The sequence below is a fragment of the Carettochelys insculpta genome, chromosome 5 (assembly GCF_033958435.1).
Source record: "Carettochelys insculpta isolate YL-2023 chromosome 5, ASM3395843v1, whole genome shotgun sequence".
Classification (NCBI taxonomy): Eukaryota; Metazoa; Chordata; order Testudines; family Carettochelyidae; genus Carettochelys; species Carettochelys insculpta.
Window position 1 is genome coordinate 69,770,551 of NC_134141.1, and position 18,969 is coordinate 69,789,519.

The following is an 18,969-nucleotide window of genomic DNA, read 5'->3' on the forward strand; positions in this document are numbered from 1 at the left end:
TAATAACTAATGGGTGTGTATAAATGTACCAGGAGTACAGGTATTGGCCCACATCTGGTCAGTAAGGGCCCATATTCATAATTAAAAGCTTAGGGTACATTTTATCTCCTCTGTATTTAAGGTCTATAGTTTAATTACATTTCATTTAACTTATTTTTAAAGAGCTTTTGCATTGTTCAGGTTAAGCATTTCCAAGTGTCTAAAGTACCATTTTTGTGTTTTAGGTGGAATTTATTTTATTGAACATGTAGAATGAGTGGGAATGCTGTGGGGAGGGGGAGAAGAGGAAGGGAGAAATTATTGCTGCTTTGCCTCCTGGATATAAATAAAAGAGCACTAGCATTTGTGATCTTGTGCAGAAAAAACATCCAAGCAGCTCCAGCCTTACTTTAATGTTGTCTTTTCCGTATTGCATTTCAGAGATGGTGAGTTGAGTTTGAGTAGATCAATGCTCAATAGCTCTGATAAAATAATTCAGAAGGGTGGCTCTTCGATCTTTCAACATTCTGTAGAAGGCTGGAAAATCAATTCTTCGTTGGTCCTACAGATAAGGTGAGTGTCTTGAATAACCGTCAGTTAATTTTGTATTATCATCATCTGTAAATCTCGGGGTCTTGCAAATTTATCTAGAACTCTTGATTCACAGTTTAAAGATGGCTGTTGCTTAACAAAATACTGTACTAGTTCTATTTAATATTTTATGCTGAAACCCTGAAAAGAAATAATACTTCAAACTAGTAAGGTATGAGCTTTGAATAACTGTGATTGCTCTATGTGAGGGAGTAAAATAGCAGTGGTATTTGTGCAGTTGTTCTTTTTTCTGCTAAGTAACTTGAGGCTGGAATGTGCCTCACACAAGCGTGGTCAGACCATGCAGTAAGAGGAAGCCACGATCTCTCACTGTAGATGGTTACACCAGGGCTTTCTGGACTTTGTGTCCCAACAAGGGGGTAAGGGAAGGGAGAGCTAGAGGACTGGTGGGTTTAGTGCTTTCTCAACCTGTCAAACAAGCAGAGATCAAAAAGGGTAGGGAATGTTTGGAGTCTTGGCAGAACTGAGCCTGTAGGTGTGGAAGAATATGCTATTGCCAGGGAAGGACTGTGGCAAATTGCTTCTCTCTGTGTTGAGGCAGCAGGGCAATATATATACTGGGCCATGTTTGAGGTATTTAATTTTTTCTCACTCTAGCCCTTTAAAATGGGACATCTGTGCTCTGTTCTGCATAGCCATTCTCTTTTTAAGGGGCAAGTCCTAAAGCCCTTAATCGAGTAAAACTATGCTGTTCTGGTCTGGCTATGGTCTGAAGAAGTGGGTCTGTCCCTCGAAAGCTCACCTAATAAACTATTTTGCTAGTCTTTAAAGTCCGACTTGACTGCTTTTTTTTTTTTTTTTTTTTTTTTTAATGCAAGAGAAGTTTGCCTGCCTGAAAATATGCTCAGGGTTGCTAGAGAAGGCCCAGCATTTTTATGTCTTGAATACTAAAGCAAAGAGAAGATGCTAATAGTTCAATGATTATTAGCATATGCAAAATTGTGGTGAAAGGAGTCTGTGGGATATTTATGACTCTTGAGATTTGGGAAAGCTTAGACGCTGAGTGACCTCCATGCCTCAGAATTATAATAATTACTGAACAGGGAGCATGATGACTTGCATTTCTGTGATTTCATTGCCATTTAAGGAAATAATAATTTTCATTAAATATCTGATTCATAGATTGAGCTATATCATATAATAATCGATGGAGAATTCCCATTATCACTCAAAGGTTTTACAGGTTCTTGTTCCAAGATTAGACGCAGCATTATTAAAATTACGGTTTAATAACCCCAACATGCACAGTTACAGCATTCACACTTCAGGAAATATGTGCAATATTCTGACTTTGCTAAATGTATTAATAAACTTCTCTACCCCAGCAAGGTAGATACAGATTTAACACAGAATGTATATTCCTATTCTCCAACCAGCCCTTGCAGAACAGCCTGAATGTTAGTCATTTATCTTGCTCACCATCCTGGGTGCAAGTGTACTTCCTCCCTCCTTCCCCCCCTCACCCACTTCCGCGCCTATATGTAGACTGAGATACAACTTCTATGTTATGCTGACGCTGCTATGTTTAATGAATTTTCAGTAGGGGATTGTCCCCTCTTTCTTCTTTGTATTTGCTCTCTATTCATATTTTGATGCCCTTACCCTATGGGTTAATAAAGGATCTCAGTTTACCATCTATGTCAGGTTATTGCTATGGCACCCTTATGGTCAGACATCTGCAGTTGTTCCTGTCCTAAAACAGCAAAAGCTGGATTCCTGTGGCTGGCTGATGTGGTGATGGACAGGCTTCCCCCTTGTAGACTCTCTGTTCTGAGTTCCTTAAAACGTAGCATAACCCATTAAGCCTTTATCTGCACCAAAATTCATAGGCCCCTGCAAGTTTAATGCTGATTGCTGAAGCTAAAGAATAAGGCTTGTTGGTTCCTTGCATTACTGCTGAATAAAATAAATGCTAAAACTATGTAATAGGATGGCGTTTCTGGGCACAGCTAGCGAAATCAATCCAGGGTGACTTTGCTTAAAGTCCAGGCTACTCACAGCTCCTCACTAAGGCAAGTCCAACCAGACACATCAGCACTTCTGCCAGCCCCTTGGCCAGCCAGAAGTCATACAAGCAATCCCACAGACTTCCCAGCTGCTATACCAGCCCAGATCAAACAACCTCATCTCAGCTGAAAGGTTTTATAAAGCTTATTTCACTTATTCAGCACAGATACTTCTGGGCCCCAAAGGATCCAACCCCAGTTCCTGGTCAGTACACATGGATCTTACCCAAATCATCACACCCACCAATCCTTTACATCTAAATATCTAAAGATTTATTAATAAAAAGGAGAGAACAGGGTTAGAGAGAAATTCTTAAAGCAGTACATTACATACATTAATTACAGTTATTAATGCAGGGCAGCGGCGTTGTTTTGCTGATTCGTGGAAGTCTCTGAAAGTCCATTTCAGGTCACATAGTTTGTTACTGGAGCGTTGTAGATCTGGCCCCCTGGGGCCCACATGCAGGGACATGGACCTTTGGAGGCAGGCACAGGTACCACAAGATTCACGATGGATACTGCTGAGTCCACATCATCCTTTCTGTTCAGGGACCAAACGCTTTCTTCTTCCCATTGTCCCTTGAGGGTCCACCCCCACATGACTCATGTGGGCTGTTGTAGCAAACTGCCATTGGATGAATCTCAGGAGACAGTCTCAGATTTCTGAAATGGGCATGTTCCTGTGGCTCACTCCTCCAGGTCACCTGACCAGTGGGCTGCATTCCATTGACAAGGCCCAAGTGTCTGAAATGTGGATTCGACGTCTGAGACTTTGTTCATAGTCCATTCGTCCTGGCTGGAGTTGAGTTCACACTTATTGTGAAGCTTAGCACTAAAACGTTTTCTAACACAGCTACATAGCTAAAATCTATTACTTTATCTACCAACATGATATAGACATACAAATAGTATACATAGATTCGGGACATCCTCAGCTTTCATTAGACACCTCGCATAGCTCCCCAGCACAAAATTTGAGTCCAATAGATACACTGGGCACATAAAATGACTTCCATACCCAATATAAAAATCTAGTCACATGACAAGCTAGCTCTATTGGCTACTGTAATCAGGAAATGAACTCTAAGGTGGGATCTTCTTGTAGTCATGTTGTTCGGTTCGGCCAGTGTGCATCTGCAGTAAGTCCAGTGATTTTTATTTACTGCAGATTTTTGTAGGTGTGACTGAAAGCAGTAGCCCCACATGTGTTTTCCTTATTTAGTCCAGCTTTCACCATCTTAACAAGTGTTGAGTTGGGTCTTTTTAACGTGCGAATAGTCACGCTGAACTCAGTAGCTATGACTACATTGGGCTGTGGTGCCAGCAGCTTTACACAAATGAGTGGTCTCAAAAATGCAAGTGGTGCTCATTTGCATGGCTAATTTGCATGTTTGCACATGATTGCCCCAATGGAAGAGGCTGCTGCTGGCAGAAGGCAAGTAGTGTGATGTGGTTCTGTCGGCAAAACCCATCTTTGTCGACAGCCTCTTATGCCTGGAAAAAATCAGGGATAAGAGGCCGCTGACAAAGGGGGTTTTTGCCCGCAGAACCGTGTCTACACTGCTCATTTTTGGCCAGCAGCAGCCTCTACCAGGAGGGTGATCTCTCGCATCAAGCTGCTGGCACTATGTCTGAGTGTAGCCCTACCTTGTAAGGGTAATTGGCAGAATAAACTACAGCTCGCAAATAAGGGTGGCGAAATTTAACTCTTAGGGCTACTTTTTGCTTGTGTTATGCTTCGAGTCCATATAGTTGTTAGTTAATAGCTAAATTCTACTCTAATTTGCACAGTGTGCAAATGAGTGTAATTTCTATATCGACTCTAACTGAGAGAACAATTTGGAGTGGAGGTGATGAGTGAGCTCCAAAGAACATTTCTTAGGGTAACCATCATCCGTCCCATATTTGGGACAACAAAAAGACATCACTACTTATTTTTTAAAAGGGACTAATTGTCACGTGTTTGGGCCCTTTCCCCGCTGAGTTTTTCCACCAGCAGCTGCACAGGCACTGCTGCTGGATGGAGAGCAGATAGATCACTTCCCTGAGCCTCAGGAGAGCGGGGGCGGGGAGTGTTGGTGGCTGCTGCATCGTTGACACTTCCCTGGGGCTCCCAGGGGAGGGCTGGCGGCTGTTGCTTCTCTGGGGCTTCGTGGAGATGGGAGGAGCCACCCCTCCCCCCATATCTCCCTGTCCTGTGTTTGGGACAGGGAGATATGGTCACCCTAACACTTCTTGACTTTCAAATCCTAGACTGTTGGGCTTGCAATTTAGCAAAAACATTGTGTTCTCGATTCCATCCATAGCCAATATGCTCAGCCTGCCAATAAAACAATTGTGAAACCCAGTAATACCCTTTTTAGTCCCTTTCCACAATGTAATGATTTAAAACAAATCTATATGGTTTGCGCTGAACAAGTGGAAGAGCTATCCTCTGCACTGTGGCTAAATATTTGTGTGAGCTTACAGAAGAGAGCACAACATGGCACACAGTTAGTAAGCTATATTTTTCTTAATTTCAAGAAAGCAAATGTTACATGGAAGCAAAGAGGACAAATGTTGAGGAGAGTGTCAGATTAAACACTCTAAAACTTATTTCCAGAGGCATGTATCACACACAATCTTCAAACTATCAAAAATTTTCTGAAACGTGTTAAGTATATAAGCCATACTATAGATTTTCTGCTTACCGTTGTTGAAACAATGGAGACAGTGCAGACGTAGCTGAAACAAAAATAAACTTGTAACTAAGAGAAATTGTTTTTAAAAAAAAAAAAAAAAAAAAATCTTGTGGGATTATCTTCACTATGAAGTTAAATTGGCATTGTTGCAGTGTCTTGGATTAAGCAAGTCTGGAGAAAATGTGTTAAATAGATGAATGAGCACTCCTGTGTCAAATTCTGCACTTCACCTCCCCAGAAAGGGATACGGTAAGATAACAGAAGAGTGCTTCCCTTTCGTGCAGCATGGTGTAGATACTGCAGTAAATGGGTCTTGCTGTGTAGACTTCAGTTATGTTGTTAACATAACTGGACTACCATCGCTTAGATTGATTTACTGTGGTACTATAGGCTTGGCTTTTGTTTGAGTAAATGTTAGAAATTACAGAATGGCTTGCTAAAATGATGATGTAGGCCATATTGTTTTCTCTTCAACATATGTGAAGAAGAGTGCATGGTCTCTGTTGTTACAAGTAGTAAATACAATAGTGTGGAGGCTTGGGGTAGCTTTTGAACGTTAAGTGGCTCTCTGCTTTTTTGACAAGTAGTGGTAATGAGCATCTAAGTCACAGAAGTAGGGGATCCAACAAATGTTTTTAGCTGAAAATGACTCAGGGTTGACTTTTGCCCTCGTCCTCTGCACAAGGAGATCTGGGATCATCTTCCCAGAAATCCTTACGCTGCCAGGGTGAATGCTGTTCAGCAGTTCTGTGAGAAGTCAGGGAATGACATTTACAGAGCTGACAATGCTGTTTAGGAAGGACAGTTCACTGCTATATCTGGTACCCTTTCTAATAATGTAAAGTCTACGAAGACACCTCCTCCTTCTGCTTCCGCAATATGGTCTCTGTGCAACCCCCGTTTCCCTAAGCACAGTGAGTTGTAGGGATAGTAAATTGTATCTATCCATCCCATACTTTTTACACCTTTGGAGTCATAGGGGCTAATTTCAGAATGTCTCCAGAAATCTCCTAGAGTGTTCTTGCTACTAAAGTAATTCTTTGGCTTTCCAAAGTGTATTAAATGTGGTATGAAGTTCATGAAGATGATTCATACTCTTATTATTGCAACTGTTAGTGTGAATAAAGTGTTTGTACTTGTGGTGTGAGGTATGCCATAGCAAATAACACTAAGATAAAGACATAATAAAAGCTAGCCTCTATTGAATAATGTATAAAAAGTTGTCACTTCTTTGCAATGGAGAAATAATTTGTGAAATCCTTAATATATAGTGTATAGGCATTTTATAAAACCCATAGGTGGCAACTACTGCTGTGTATTACATCAGCTTAACTCCTACAATTAACAGTTTAAAATGTAGAAAAATCTCAGAGGGTTTTGCTTTCCTCAAGGACAACAATGTTTCATTTTGTACCCATCACTTGAGAACCCTCCATTACCATTTTTGATTTAGTCAGGTAAATGACTGCTTGCCACTGTCCACAGACAGCTTATTGTTTTTCCATTTACTCTCAATCGCAAGTAAAAAATGATTCTACGCAGGTGGGAGGGTGGATAGCTGCTAAGCTATTCCATGGTCAAGACTCTGTGGGAAATCTTATGCCTAAGCTTCTGTCATTCATCATTTGGGCTTTGTAGATCCTTAGTTCCTACATCTAACCTGGGCATTAGCAGAGGTTGATAATATAATCCCTCAGAATATGCATGTCAGGGGTGCTTTAATGGAAGGAGAGGGACATATTTAGCTCATAATTGGAGTTTGGAAGATATCTGCTGCCTTTGCTGTTGTCACTGCCAAAGAGGGAGAGTGATTTTCAGATTGATGGTACCCTTTGGCGGCTGACAAGTTGATTTCAGAGCAGATAGCGTGCCTGTGGCGAGGAGACTGCTTGGCTTTTTTGGTATCTACCCAGCTGCCAGCCATATGGAGAAGACTCCAACTACTCTTGGAAATTGACACACTGCTGATGTAATTTCCTTGAGTCCTTTTTACAGTGGATGATAAAGGGGAAGGGTTTGATGGGAAGTGTTGAAGGAGAGATGGTGCTGCCGAAATGGGGGAAGGGTTATGTTGATGAGGAGCTTATTGTCCAGAGAAGACTCCAACACATCTGAGATACAACCTCTTAGGTCTTCAGAGTCCCACTCACTGTGTGACCTTCTCCTCCATCTTCTTTACACTCCAATACTTTGGAACCTGTTGTAGTTGAATCCTTTGTGGGGGAGGAAGAGGGAGAAAATCACCCAGGTGTAGTGTTTCAGAGGGTAACAAATAGAAATTCCTGTTTAAGTAAGAAGTACGGGCGCTTGCAAGGTGCTCTGCCAGGGCTTCGATACAGGACCCAGTCAGTAGCTGTTCTTATGCAATCCTATAATTAACACTCACAACAAAATTAGTGCCCTAATATTTTTTCGTTTGTCCATGGAGTCTACCAATTAGAATATAAAGCCCTCAGAGTAGGGACCTATTGCTTATGTGCCTTCTATGGTGTGCTTTTTTTTAAAAAAAAAAATGGATTGGATGTATATGTGCTTGTTTCATAGGGTTTGGAGCAAGCCAGCAAATGACGTGCCAAATGTACTGATTCATTCTGTAGCCTTTTTCTAAAGGAGCAGTTAGTGATGCGTGAGACTTGTTAGCTGCTTTGATATATTTAGGCATTTTGTTTATTGTATGCAAAAATACATACAGGGATGAAAATTGAACTGAAAAAGCCCAAAGTGGGGCTCAAGTGAAACAACATACAAGCTTTCCTATTTTTTTTTTTTAGCTATGGCCAAAAAGATTCGAGTGCTATTTAAAGATCAGGGACTCTATGGACAAAGATGCTTTATAAATAAAAACACATGCAGGTATTCTTAGTAGTAATTGTTTGCCTTTCAGTAATCCCCAGTTCCTTTGAGCAGTTAAACATCAATCTCCCTTGTACATAGCATGCAGAAAACTTATTACAATGGCTAAATAAGTACACTCAAAGGCTATGTCTACACGAGAGACTTGTCGACAAAACCCGGCACATCCATTGTCAGCATTATACCTCTCCCCATTCTGATTTGAGCATTGGCCTGCTAAACCCAGGGCTGTGAGTTCAGTCCTTGAGGGGGCCATTTAGGTATCTGGAGGAAATAGATTTAAAAAAAGAAAAACCTGTCAGGGTGGTGCTTGGTTCTGCTCTGAGTACAGGGGACTGGACTTGATGACCTCTCAATGTTCCTTGTAGTACTAGGAGATAGATATATCTCCATTTAGGTATAATGCACCTCTCAGCAGTGTTCTCTTGACAAAACAGTCATGTAGATGCTCCGGGGCCCTCTTGTCAACTGACAGGGCATCTGGTTCACCAGGAAGCCCAGTTTGCAGAGCTTCCCATCAGCTGTTCTGTCGAGAGAGGGCCAGGCAGTCTGGCTGCTCTCTGTCAACAGAGTGGATTGCTCTTTCGATCTGCTTTTATGTGTAGACCCAATCTGTTGACAGAAGTTTTTCCGGGAAATCCCTTCCAACAGTAACGTCTTTCGACAGAAGCTTGTTATGTAGATGTAGCCTAAATGTACAGTATGTGAAACAGTTGTTAGAACTGCTTACTTAATGTCAGTTAAGTCTCTTCTTAGTGACCATCGTGCCTAGTGAAGGCTTGAAAAGAAATACAGAAACATTGGTAAATCAAGTAAGTGTATTTTTTCACTTATTCAAAACTGGTAAAAAATCAAATACCCTCTAATTTGTCCAGATGACCCAGCAGACAGAGGCAGTGCTAGCCCCATTGTGGGGGCCGGAAGGGGGAGGGGCTAAGCAGAAATGGTTTTGCTTCTCCTCTCTGGGCACAGACTTTTGAAAACAAGCAAATAAGAGGCTCCCTTCATCTGCCCAGGGCCATGAGCTGTTGCTTCATTTGCATTTGCCTAGAGCCAGCTTTGCCAAGCAATACCCCAAACTTCCTGATAACTGTGAATTTACGGTACTGATAGGCAAAGCTGGCTCCAGGCATGTGCAGATTAACTAATTCAGGATTACATGGGGAGGGCACTTGTGGGTTTGGATAAATAGTGTTTTCAGATAGATACATGGAATTTTACTATAGTTTCTATGCAGATGTACAGCTGACGGTAAACTAAGTTGTTCCTTGTGAAACAGTAATTTTTTTTTTCATTCTCTTGAAATAGGAAACTAACATGAAAACCTGTACATTTAACATAGGGCCACAATCTGATTTTAGAGACACCTGTGCAACTCCTGCGGACTTCATTTGTAATAAATAAGTAAAAGCTGGTGCGTAGTGGGGGAAATATTTATGTACGTCAGCAAGGTGAACGTGACTTAACACTCTCTTCTGGGAAAGCACCATTTAATTAAAAACAAAGCTGTTTAAACTAAACCTTCTTCCATAACTAATCTTGAACTTAAGAACATAAGAACGGCCATACTGGGTCAGACCAGAGGGCCATCTAGCCCAGCATCCTGTCTGACGACAGTAGCCAATGCCTGGTGCCCTAGAGGAGGTGAACCAAAGAGTGATCAAGCGATTTGTCTCCTGCCATCCATCTCCCGCCTTCGACAAAAGGCTAGGCACCATACCTCACCCCTTGCTAATAGCCATCTATGGACCTAACCTCCAAGTATTTATCGAGCTCTTTTTTTAAACTCTGTTAGAGTCCTGGCCTTCACAGCGTCCTCTGGTAAGGAGTTCCACAGGTTGACTGTGCGCTGTGTGAAGAAAAACTTTCTTTTATTAGTTTTGAACCTGCTACCCATTAATTTCATTTGGTGTCCTCTAGTTCTTATATTATGGGAACAAGTAAATAACTTTTCTGTATTCACTTTCTCCACACCATTCATGATTTTATATACCTCTATCATATCGCCCTTCAGTCTCCTTTTTTCTAGACTGAAAAGTCCCAGTCTCTCTAGCCTCTCCTCATATGGGACCCGTTCCAAACCCTTAATCAGTTTAGTTGCCCTTTTCTGAACCTTTTCTAACGCCAGTATATCTTTTTTGAGGTGAGGAGACCACATCTGCACGCAGTACTCAAGATGTGGGCGTACCATAGTTTTATATAAGGGAAGTAAGATATTGTTCGTCTTATTTTCTATCCCTTCTTTAATTATTCCTAACATCCTATTTGCTTTACTGACTGTCGCTGCACACTGCGTGGATGTTTTCAGAGAACTATCCACTGTAATTCCAAGATCCCTTTCCTGATCTGTTGTCGCTAAATTTGCCCCCATCATATTGTATGTATAATTAGGGTTATTTTTCCCAATGTGCATTACCTTACACTTACCCACATTAAATTTCATTTGCCATTTTGCTGCCCAGTCACTCAGTTTGCTGAGATCTTTCTGAAGTTCTTCACAGTCTACTTTGGTTTTGACTATCCTGAACAGTTTGGTTTCATCTGCAAACTTTGCCACCTCACTGCTTACCCCTTTCTCTAGATCGTTGATGAATAAGTTGAACAAGATTGGTCCCAGGACTGACCCTTGGGGAATGCCACTAGTTACCCCCCTCCATTGTGAAAATTTACCATTTATTCCTACCCTTTCTTTCCTGTCTTTTAACCAGTTCCCAATCCATGAAAGGATCTTTCCTCCTATCCCAAGACCACCTAATTTACATAAGAGCCTTTGGTGAGGGACCATGTCAAAGGCTTTCTGGAAATCTAAGTATACTATGTCTACTGGATCCCCCCATCCGCATGCTTGTTAACCCCTTCAAAGAACGCTAATAGATTAGTAAGACACGACTTCCCTTTACAGAAACCATGTTGACTTTTGCTCAACAAATCATGTTCCTCTACGTGTCTGACAATTTTATTCTTTACTATTGTTTCTACTAATTTGCCCAGTACTGACGTTAGACTTACCGGTCTATAATTGCTAGGGTCTCCTTTAGAGCCCTTTTTAAATATTGGTGTTTATATTAGCTGTCTTCCAATCACTGGGTACTGAAGCTGATTTAAAGGATAGGTTACAAACAACCATTAATAGTTCCGCAATTTCACATTTGAGTTCTTTCAGAACCCTTGGGTGAATACCATCCGGTCCCGGAGACTTGTGACTGTTTAGCCTATCAATTAGTTCCAAAACCTCCTCTAATGATACTTCAATCTGGGACAGTTCCTCAGATTTGTCACCCATAAAGGGCAGCTCAGATGTGGGAATCTCTCTAACATCCTCAGCCGTGAAGACTGAAGCAAAGAAATCATTTTTAGTTTTTCCGCAATGGCATTATCTTCCTTGATTTCTCCTTTTATGTCTCTATCGTCCAGGGGCCCCACTGCTTTTTTAGCAGGCTTCCTGCTTCTAATGTACTTAAAAAAACATTTTACTATTGTTTTTTTGAATTTATGGCTAGCTGTTCCTCAAAATCTTTTTTGGCTTTTCTTATAACATTTTTACATTTAATTTAGCAGTGTTTATGTTCCTTTCTTTTTTGATCACTAGGATTTGACTTCCACTTCTTAAAAGATGCCTTTTTATCTCTCACTGCCTCTTTTACATGGTTGTTAAGCCACGGTGGCTCTTTTTTAGGTCTCTTACTGTGTTTTTAATTTGGGGTATACATTTAAGTTGGGCCTCTAATATGGTATCTTTGAAAAGTTTCCACGCAGCTTGCAGGGATTTTACTCTAGTTACTCAACCTTTTAATTTCTGCTTCACTAACCTCCTCATTTTTGTGTAATTCCCCTTTTTGAAATTAAATACCAGAGTGTTGGACTGTTGCGGTGTTCTTCCCAACACAGGAGTATTAAATGTTAATATGTTATGGTCACTATTTCCAGGCGGTCCTGTAATAGTTACCTCTTGGACCGCTCAGTACTAAATCAAGAATTGCTTCTCCCCTTGTGGGTTCCTGTACCAGCTGCTCCAAGAAGCAGTCATTTAAGGCATCAAGAAATTTTCTCTCTGAATCCCTTCCTGAGGTGACATGTACCCAGTCAATATGGGGATAATTGAAATCCCCCATTATTAGTGAGTTATTTATTTTGATAGCCTCTCCAATCTCCCCTAGCATTTCAGCATCACTATCACTGTCCTGGTCAGGTGGTCGATAATATATCCCTGGTGCTATGTTCCCATCCGAGGAAGGAATTGCTATCCATAGTGGTTCTATGGAACATTTTGATTCATTTAGGATTTTTATTTCATTTGATTCTATATTATCTTTCACAGACAGTACCACTCCGCCACCTGCTCAACCCATTCTGTCCTTCCGATATATTTTATATCCCAGTGTGATAGTGTCCCACTGATTGTCCTTATTCCACCAGGTTTCCATGATGCCTATTATGTCAATCTCCTCCTTTGATATGAAGTACTCTAATTCACCCATCTTATTAGACAGACTTCTAGCATTTGTGTAAAAGCACTTTAAAAAAACTACCACTATTCATATGCCTGCCCTTCCCTGATGTATTGAATTCTTTTACATGTGATTTTTTTTTTTTCTCATCTGATCTGGCCCATACTCTATCATCTCCCTTCTTCTGTTTCTGACTGAATTGTAGAGAATCTCTATCAATAGAGTCTCGCCTAAGAGAAGTCTCCGTCCGATCCACGTGCTTCTCCGCACCAATCGGCTTTCCCCTATCTCTTAGTTTAAACACTGCTCTATGACCTTTTTAATGTTTAATGCCAGCAGCCTGGATCCACCTTGGTTTAGGTGGAGCCCATCCTTCCTGTATAGGCTCCCCCTACCCCAAAAGTGTTCCTAGTTCCTAATAAATCTAAACCCTTCTTCCCTACACCATCGTCTCATCCACGCATTGAGACTCGGAAGTTCTGCCTGCCTACCTGGCCCTGCACGTGGAACTGGAAGCATTTCCGAGAATGCCATCATAGAGGTCCTGGATTTCAGTCTCCTTCCTAGCAACCTAAATTTTGCCTCCAGGACATCTCTCCGACCTTTCCCTATGTCATTAGCACCTACATGTACCACAGCCACTGGCTCCCCCCCACTACTGCATATAAGTCTGTCTAGATGCCTCAAAAGATCCGCAACCTTCGCGCCAGGCAGGCAAGTCACCATACGGTTCTCCCGGTCATCACAAACCCAACTATCTATATTTCTAACGATCGAATCACCCATTACTAACACCTGCCTCTTCCTAACAACTGGCGTTCCCTCCCCCCGGAGAGGTATCCTGTGCGTGAGAGGATATCATAGCACCCTCTGGAAGGAGGGTCCCAACTATGGGATGTTTTCCCTCTGCCCCCATTGACTGCTCTCCTTCCCTGAGCCTTTCATCCTCCTTAACAGCATCGAGGCTGTCAGATTGGAGGTGGGACAGCCCTACTACGTCCCAGAAAGCCTCATCAACATAGCTCTCTGCCTCCCTTAGCTCCTCCAGTTCAGCCACCCTGGTCTCCAAAGCCCACACTTGGTCTCTGAGGGCCAGGAGCTCCTTGCATGGAGTGCATACATAAGCCACCCGCCCACAGGGTAGGTAATCATACATATTATACTCGACACAATAAACAGGATAGCCCCTGCTCTGCTGCTGGTCTTCTGCCTGCATTTCCTCCTCTGATTTAATTTAATTCTATATGGGGTTCTTAAGTAAAAGTAAGAGCTTAACACTACAGTGTTTCTGGGATTTGTCTAGCTTCCTAGATATTTATGGTGCTCTTTTGCAAGCTCCTTAGTAGTAGTAGTAGTATGTGCTAGAGACAACTGGAGGATAACCCTTAGTTTCTTCTGCAAACTAGAACTTCCAGTCTAGCTGGCCTGAGGAGGTGACCCTTCTAGGGAGATGGGTGAAAGCATGTGGCTTCAGTGCCTCTTTCTGGGAAATTTTCAGTTGGGAGCTCAATCAAGAAAATTGACCAATGTTTAGTGGACAACAAATTAATGCAGAGCTTTTAATTGCAAACACTTCATCCATCTGACTTTTCTTCTGTCTACACAAATCTCCCTGGTACTATGGCACAGTGTGAATACTGTCATTTATCAGGACAAAGATCAGAATACATATTAAGAGAAAAATGCTATTTATTATTTAAAAGGAGCACATAGAAGATGTCCCAGAAAGCTATACTTGTCATTGCTAATAATTGCTTATGGTTTATTAATGTGCCATTATGCTGAGAATTTTGATATGAAGTTCCAATTTCAGTTTCCAACAAATGATCATGTCAAGAACTGAGATGTCTTATAAACTAAACCATGGTATTTTGTAAATTGTGAATCACATTTTATTTAAATTATTTCCATGCACATGTATGCAAGACTTCCATGAACTTTAATGGGAACTGTATCTGGATTTTCATGGATTAAAAAATAATAAGATAATTAATGAGTTTAGGCTCTGAATTTATCCATATTCAAACTAAGAAATACAAGTCACATCTCATGCTACAGCCATTTATATCTAATTTCTTTCATGTTAGCTGAGATAGAAAGCTATTCCCCACTTATTTGCCTGTATTATGTCTCTTTGTTTTAACAGTACATGAGAAATCCAGTTTATGTGCAACTGTAGCTGCATTTGTTAGCAAACAATAGGTAGGTGCCTGCTAGATATTGAGAGGGTAGCCAGGGTATTGAAAGAAATACTCCTGATCCCCCTTTGCTTTGGATTCTTACTTCACTTGAGTCCCCAGGAATCTTTTTGACATTTTCACCTAATCATTGAGGTTTTCCATTGTGGCCACCATCCTTCTAGTTGTATTCGTCTCCTTTAAAAAGCCCCAGCTCTGAAAGCTGCATTCACATGTAATTAAAACTTTTACCAGGCTTTGAATGTTACATACACCAATATTTTTCTTCTTTCATTCTTTTTCACTTTCTAGACATTTTATATCTGTATTGTAGTTGCCCCCAAAACTCAGTGTGTCAAACCCACAGGGTTTGTAAGTCTGTTACACCCACAGCTGATGACAGTCTTCATCTTGTTTTACCACCCTGCAAAAAAGGCAAGCCCTATTCTTGCCATTTACCAAAAGCTTAAGGCATTGAAAGTTTTAATATCTCCCACTCTGCTTCATTATTCTCAGTCCCTTGTGCATGCTACATTGTCAGTTGTCCTTGCTCTGAATGCTACTTCATGCAGACACAAGAGCCCTAAAATAGAAACTAAAAGGTTTTCTCTCTGTTTTAGTTAGGTTTAAAATGTGGGACAACATTAGAAGCAAAATCTTACCATGTTTCATTTCCCTTTAGGCTTTTAAGATAAATTCCATTGTAACAAATATTCTTAAATAGTTTCATTGTCAGCTGTTCTCTTTCGTCTTGAGGCAATACACAGGGTAGCTGACTGGTCTACATGATGTTGCTGTGGGGATTTTTTTTCTTTTTTTGGTCCCTTCATCTTTGGAGAATATTTTCCGCATTTCATTTGCCAGTAGCTACTTCTAAATAGCTTGAAAAGCAGTTAAAACAGCAGGATGAATTTCCTGGAAATTATTGATTCTATTCTGAGGATTAGCAATGCAGAGTCCTTAAAGCCGCTATGTTAAAATAGCTTTTTTCTTACTCAAAAATCCTAATCTGGTGATCTGACTGACAAAACACATTTTAGGTTTTTTCTCCTGTTAGGGTTGCAGAACCAATGCGAGGAACAACACTTTTCAGGAAGAGCACCAATTAATTGGTAACAAACATGCTTTAACTAAATCTACTTCCATAATCAATTTTAAAATTAGGAACCCTCTTCTGCTTTCCAGATGGCGCATGCATAATGAGCAGGTTCCCCTAAACCTTTCTACAGAGTTAGGTTAATGTCTTTGCCAGGTTAGGATCTCTCTGTGTAGTTCTAACATCACTTCCACATTCTATCCTATTGAATACCTTTTTAACTTCACATATGTACAGTGGTCCCATTAACAAACTTTTGTTAATGTTAATTGAATACTGTTAGTTGCATAGAGATGGACTTAAACGTGTATCATATAGCTGATATTTGTACAACTGGGCTCTGACTGGACCACATTTTTTCCAACTTGTGCATTCAGAGAATTGTTTAGTGAGGCCCAATCCACATGTACACTTGCACTGGTTAAATTACAGATGTGATTTTTTTAAACTGATGTAACTAAACTGCTGTAACTTTTGGTTGCGGACACTTTTAGGTTGGTTTAAACATGGCTGTTTGGTTGAGAGGCATACAAGCCAAATTGACAGAATCTGATTAAAATTTTTAGTGTACGCAGAAAGGTACTCTTAATTTGGTTTAATAGTAGTTTGATTTGATACCTCTATACCTTTTCGTAACTGATTTAAGATAAGCCAATATTAAGCCAAAATTAGTGTCTACACTAGGGTTTACCTACTTTACGGAACTTACTTTATTAAAACACAGCATGTTTGTGTAGGTGAGGCTTAAATTGGCTTTAAACTGATTTACGTTAGTGCTGCAACTTGTGTGTGTGGACAAGAGCTAAATTCTAATGAATTATGTACTTTGTGTGAAAGCACACTGTATAATAATTATACCAAGTTGGTGTTTAAAACTGGAGGACATGGGGATGAGAGGAATTGCAAATCTCTCAAAAGTGCAGTTCCAACGTGATAATGATCTGCTTTTTTTTAAAATAGTCTGGATTCCCCAGTGTCTTATCTCCTGCTAATTTCCATGCCAGAAGTGCTTGGTGTACACGTTTAAGAAATGTTGTATTTAGCTGCCAGCCTGATGACTCGACCAAGACTGAGAGTCTTGCTGATTCATTCCTTGTTTTGGTTTGTTTGACACAAGAGGGCTTCATTGAAATCCTTGTAAATATCTTTTAACTTAGGTTATTAATAATATGAAATGATGCAAAACAAAAAAGCAGTCATGTAGCGCTCTAAAGACTAACAACATAACTTATTAGGTGATGAGCTTTCATGGGACAGACCCACTGCTTTGATCATAGCCTTACTGGAACAGACTCTATATATGAACCAGAGAGGTCCAAATATTGTTATCAAGGTTGACAAATCAGAAGAGCAGAGGGACGGCAGGCGGGGTATGGAGTGGGGAAGTTAAGAGTTAGATAAAATATCAAAGTATGTCAAAAAAGTCCTTACGATTGCTATCCCTGGTCAAACCATGTGTTTAATGTGTCAAATTTGAATGTGAATGTTAGCTCTGAGCATTTCCTCTATAGATGGTTGTTCAAGTCCTTTTTCAGTAGAACACAAACTCTTAGGTTTTTAAAAGAATGGCCCACTCCTTTAAAGTGCTGGCTGACAGGTTTGTGTATTTGGAGATTTTTGGTGTTGGTTCTATGTCCATTCAGAATCACGGGCACATTCTTCTGATTCTCAGCTAACATCATACATGCCATTATGTGCCAAGAATGCCTACGTTCCATGTGTATATAGGACAGACTGCAAACAATCTTCAATGAAGAACAGACATCAAAAATCTCCAAATACAGAAACCTGCCAGTCAGCCCGTTAATGGAGTGGGCCATTCTGTTAAAGACCTGAAAGTTTGTTCTACTGAAAAGGGACTTTAGCAACTGTCTACAGAGGGAATGCTCAGAACTAACATTCATATTCAAATTCAACACATTACTTGCTGTCCCTGTTCAAATCACATGTTAAAGTGCTACATGACTGCTTTTTTGTTTTGATAGAATACAGACTAACACAGGTACCTCTGTCACTATGATATGACGCAGTTTATTTTGAAATCTGTGCATTAACTCATATGCCAGATAGTTTTTCAAAAACAGCTACCAAGAGCATGCTCTGTCCAACCTTTGAGCCTTGAATTCATGGTCACTTAATACTTTAATGTCTAGTGGGATTAGACCCTGTCTCTGACTAATTGCTTGTCACATTTAATTTTTTTAATGAAGACCAGAAAGGTTTCTAATGAGTCCTAACGTAACTTAATAGCACCTGAAATGGCCTTCTTTGATATTATGGGAATGAAAATCTGAAACTTCACACTGTTTTGTGTTGTGGTGTGTTTTTTGTATACCATATTTCTAGCAGGTGGACTAATGGTGAGGAATGAATACTACCTATCCATTTTTCCAAATAGGAAGAATATTCTTCGATTTTTGGATGCTGAAAGAGATGTGTCAGTGGTTAAAAGCAGCTTCAAGCCAGGAGACGTAATTCACTATGTGCTAGACAGACGTCGCACCCTGAACATTTCTCAGGATTTGCATAGCCTCCTTCCTGAAGTTTCACCAATGAAGAACCGACGGTTTAAAACATGTGCAGTTGTGGGTAATTCTGGCATCCTCCTGGACAGTGAATGTGGCAAGGAGATTGACAGCCATGACTTTGTAATAAGGTGAGCTTTCATCTACAGCTCAGGATTATAACCTGCTTTCTGTCATTTGGGATGAGAAGTAGGCAGGCAAGCTTCAGCCTGGGAGATCAATTTCAGGATTATTTGAATTATTGAGTAATTTATCTGAAGTGATATTGTCACCTGTGTGATGCCTAAATTTCAATACATTTTTAGTGTAGAAAAACCAAAATGACTTCATATTCAAAATGAGAGGTAGGCACACTCCAAGTGTGCCTACCTCTCATTTTGAATATGAAGTCATTTTGGTTTTTCTACACTAAAAATGTATTGAAATTTAGGCATCACACAGGTGACAATATTTTCCACACAGGTGATGTTATTTGTTCCAGATAAAAGCATTGTTCTGATACTAGAGTTGTTTTCTATTTACAGGAACATTTTCTTTTTCCAAAATATGTTTTCCTATCTCTTGGTAAGTAGACGTGGCCTGGCAGTAAACT

General features: G+C 40.4%; 1 protein-coding gene across 1 annotated transcript in view; it reads left to right on the top strand.

Annotated features, from left to right (window-relative positions):
• ST8SIA4 (ST8 alpha-N-acetyl-neuraminide alpha-2,8-sialyltransferase 4) overlaps window positions 1-18,969 on the top strand; it is a 107,800-nt gene that overhangs the window by 8,215 nt on the left and 80,616 nt on the right. The window contains exons 2-3 of the mRNA XM_074994193.1: window positions 421-552; window positions 18,251-18,508. Of these exons, the coding sequence (XP_074850294.1) occupies window positions 421-552; window positions 18,251-18,508 (390 nt within the window). The remainder of the gene's footprint in view (window positions 1-420; window positions 553-18,250; window positions 18,509-18,969) is intronic.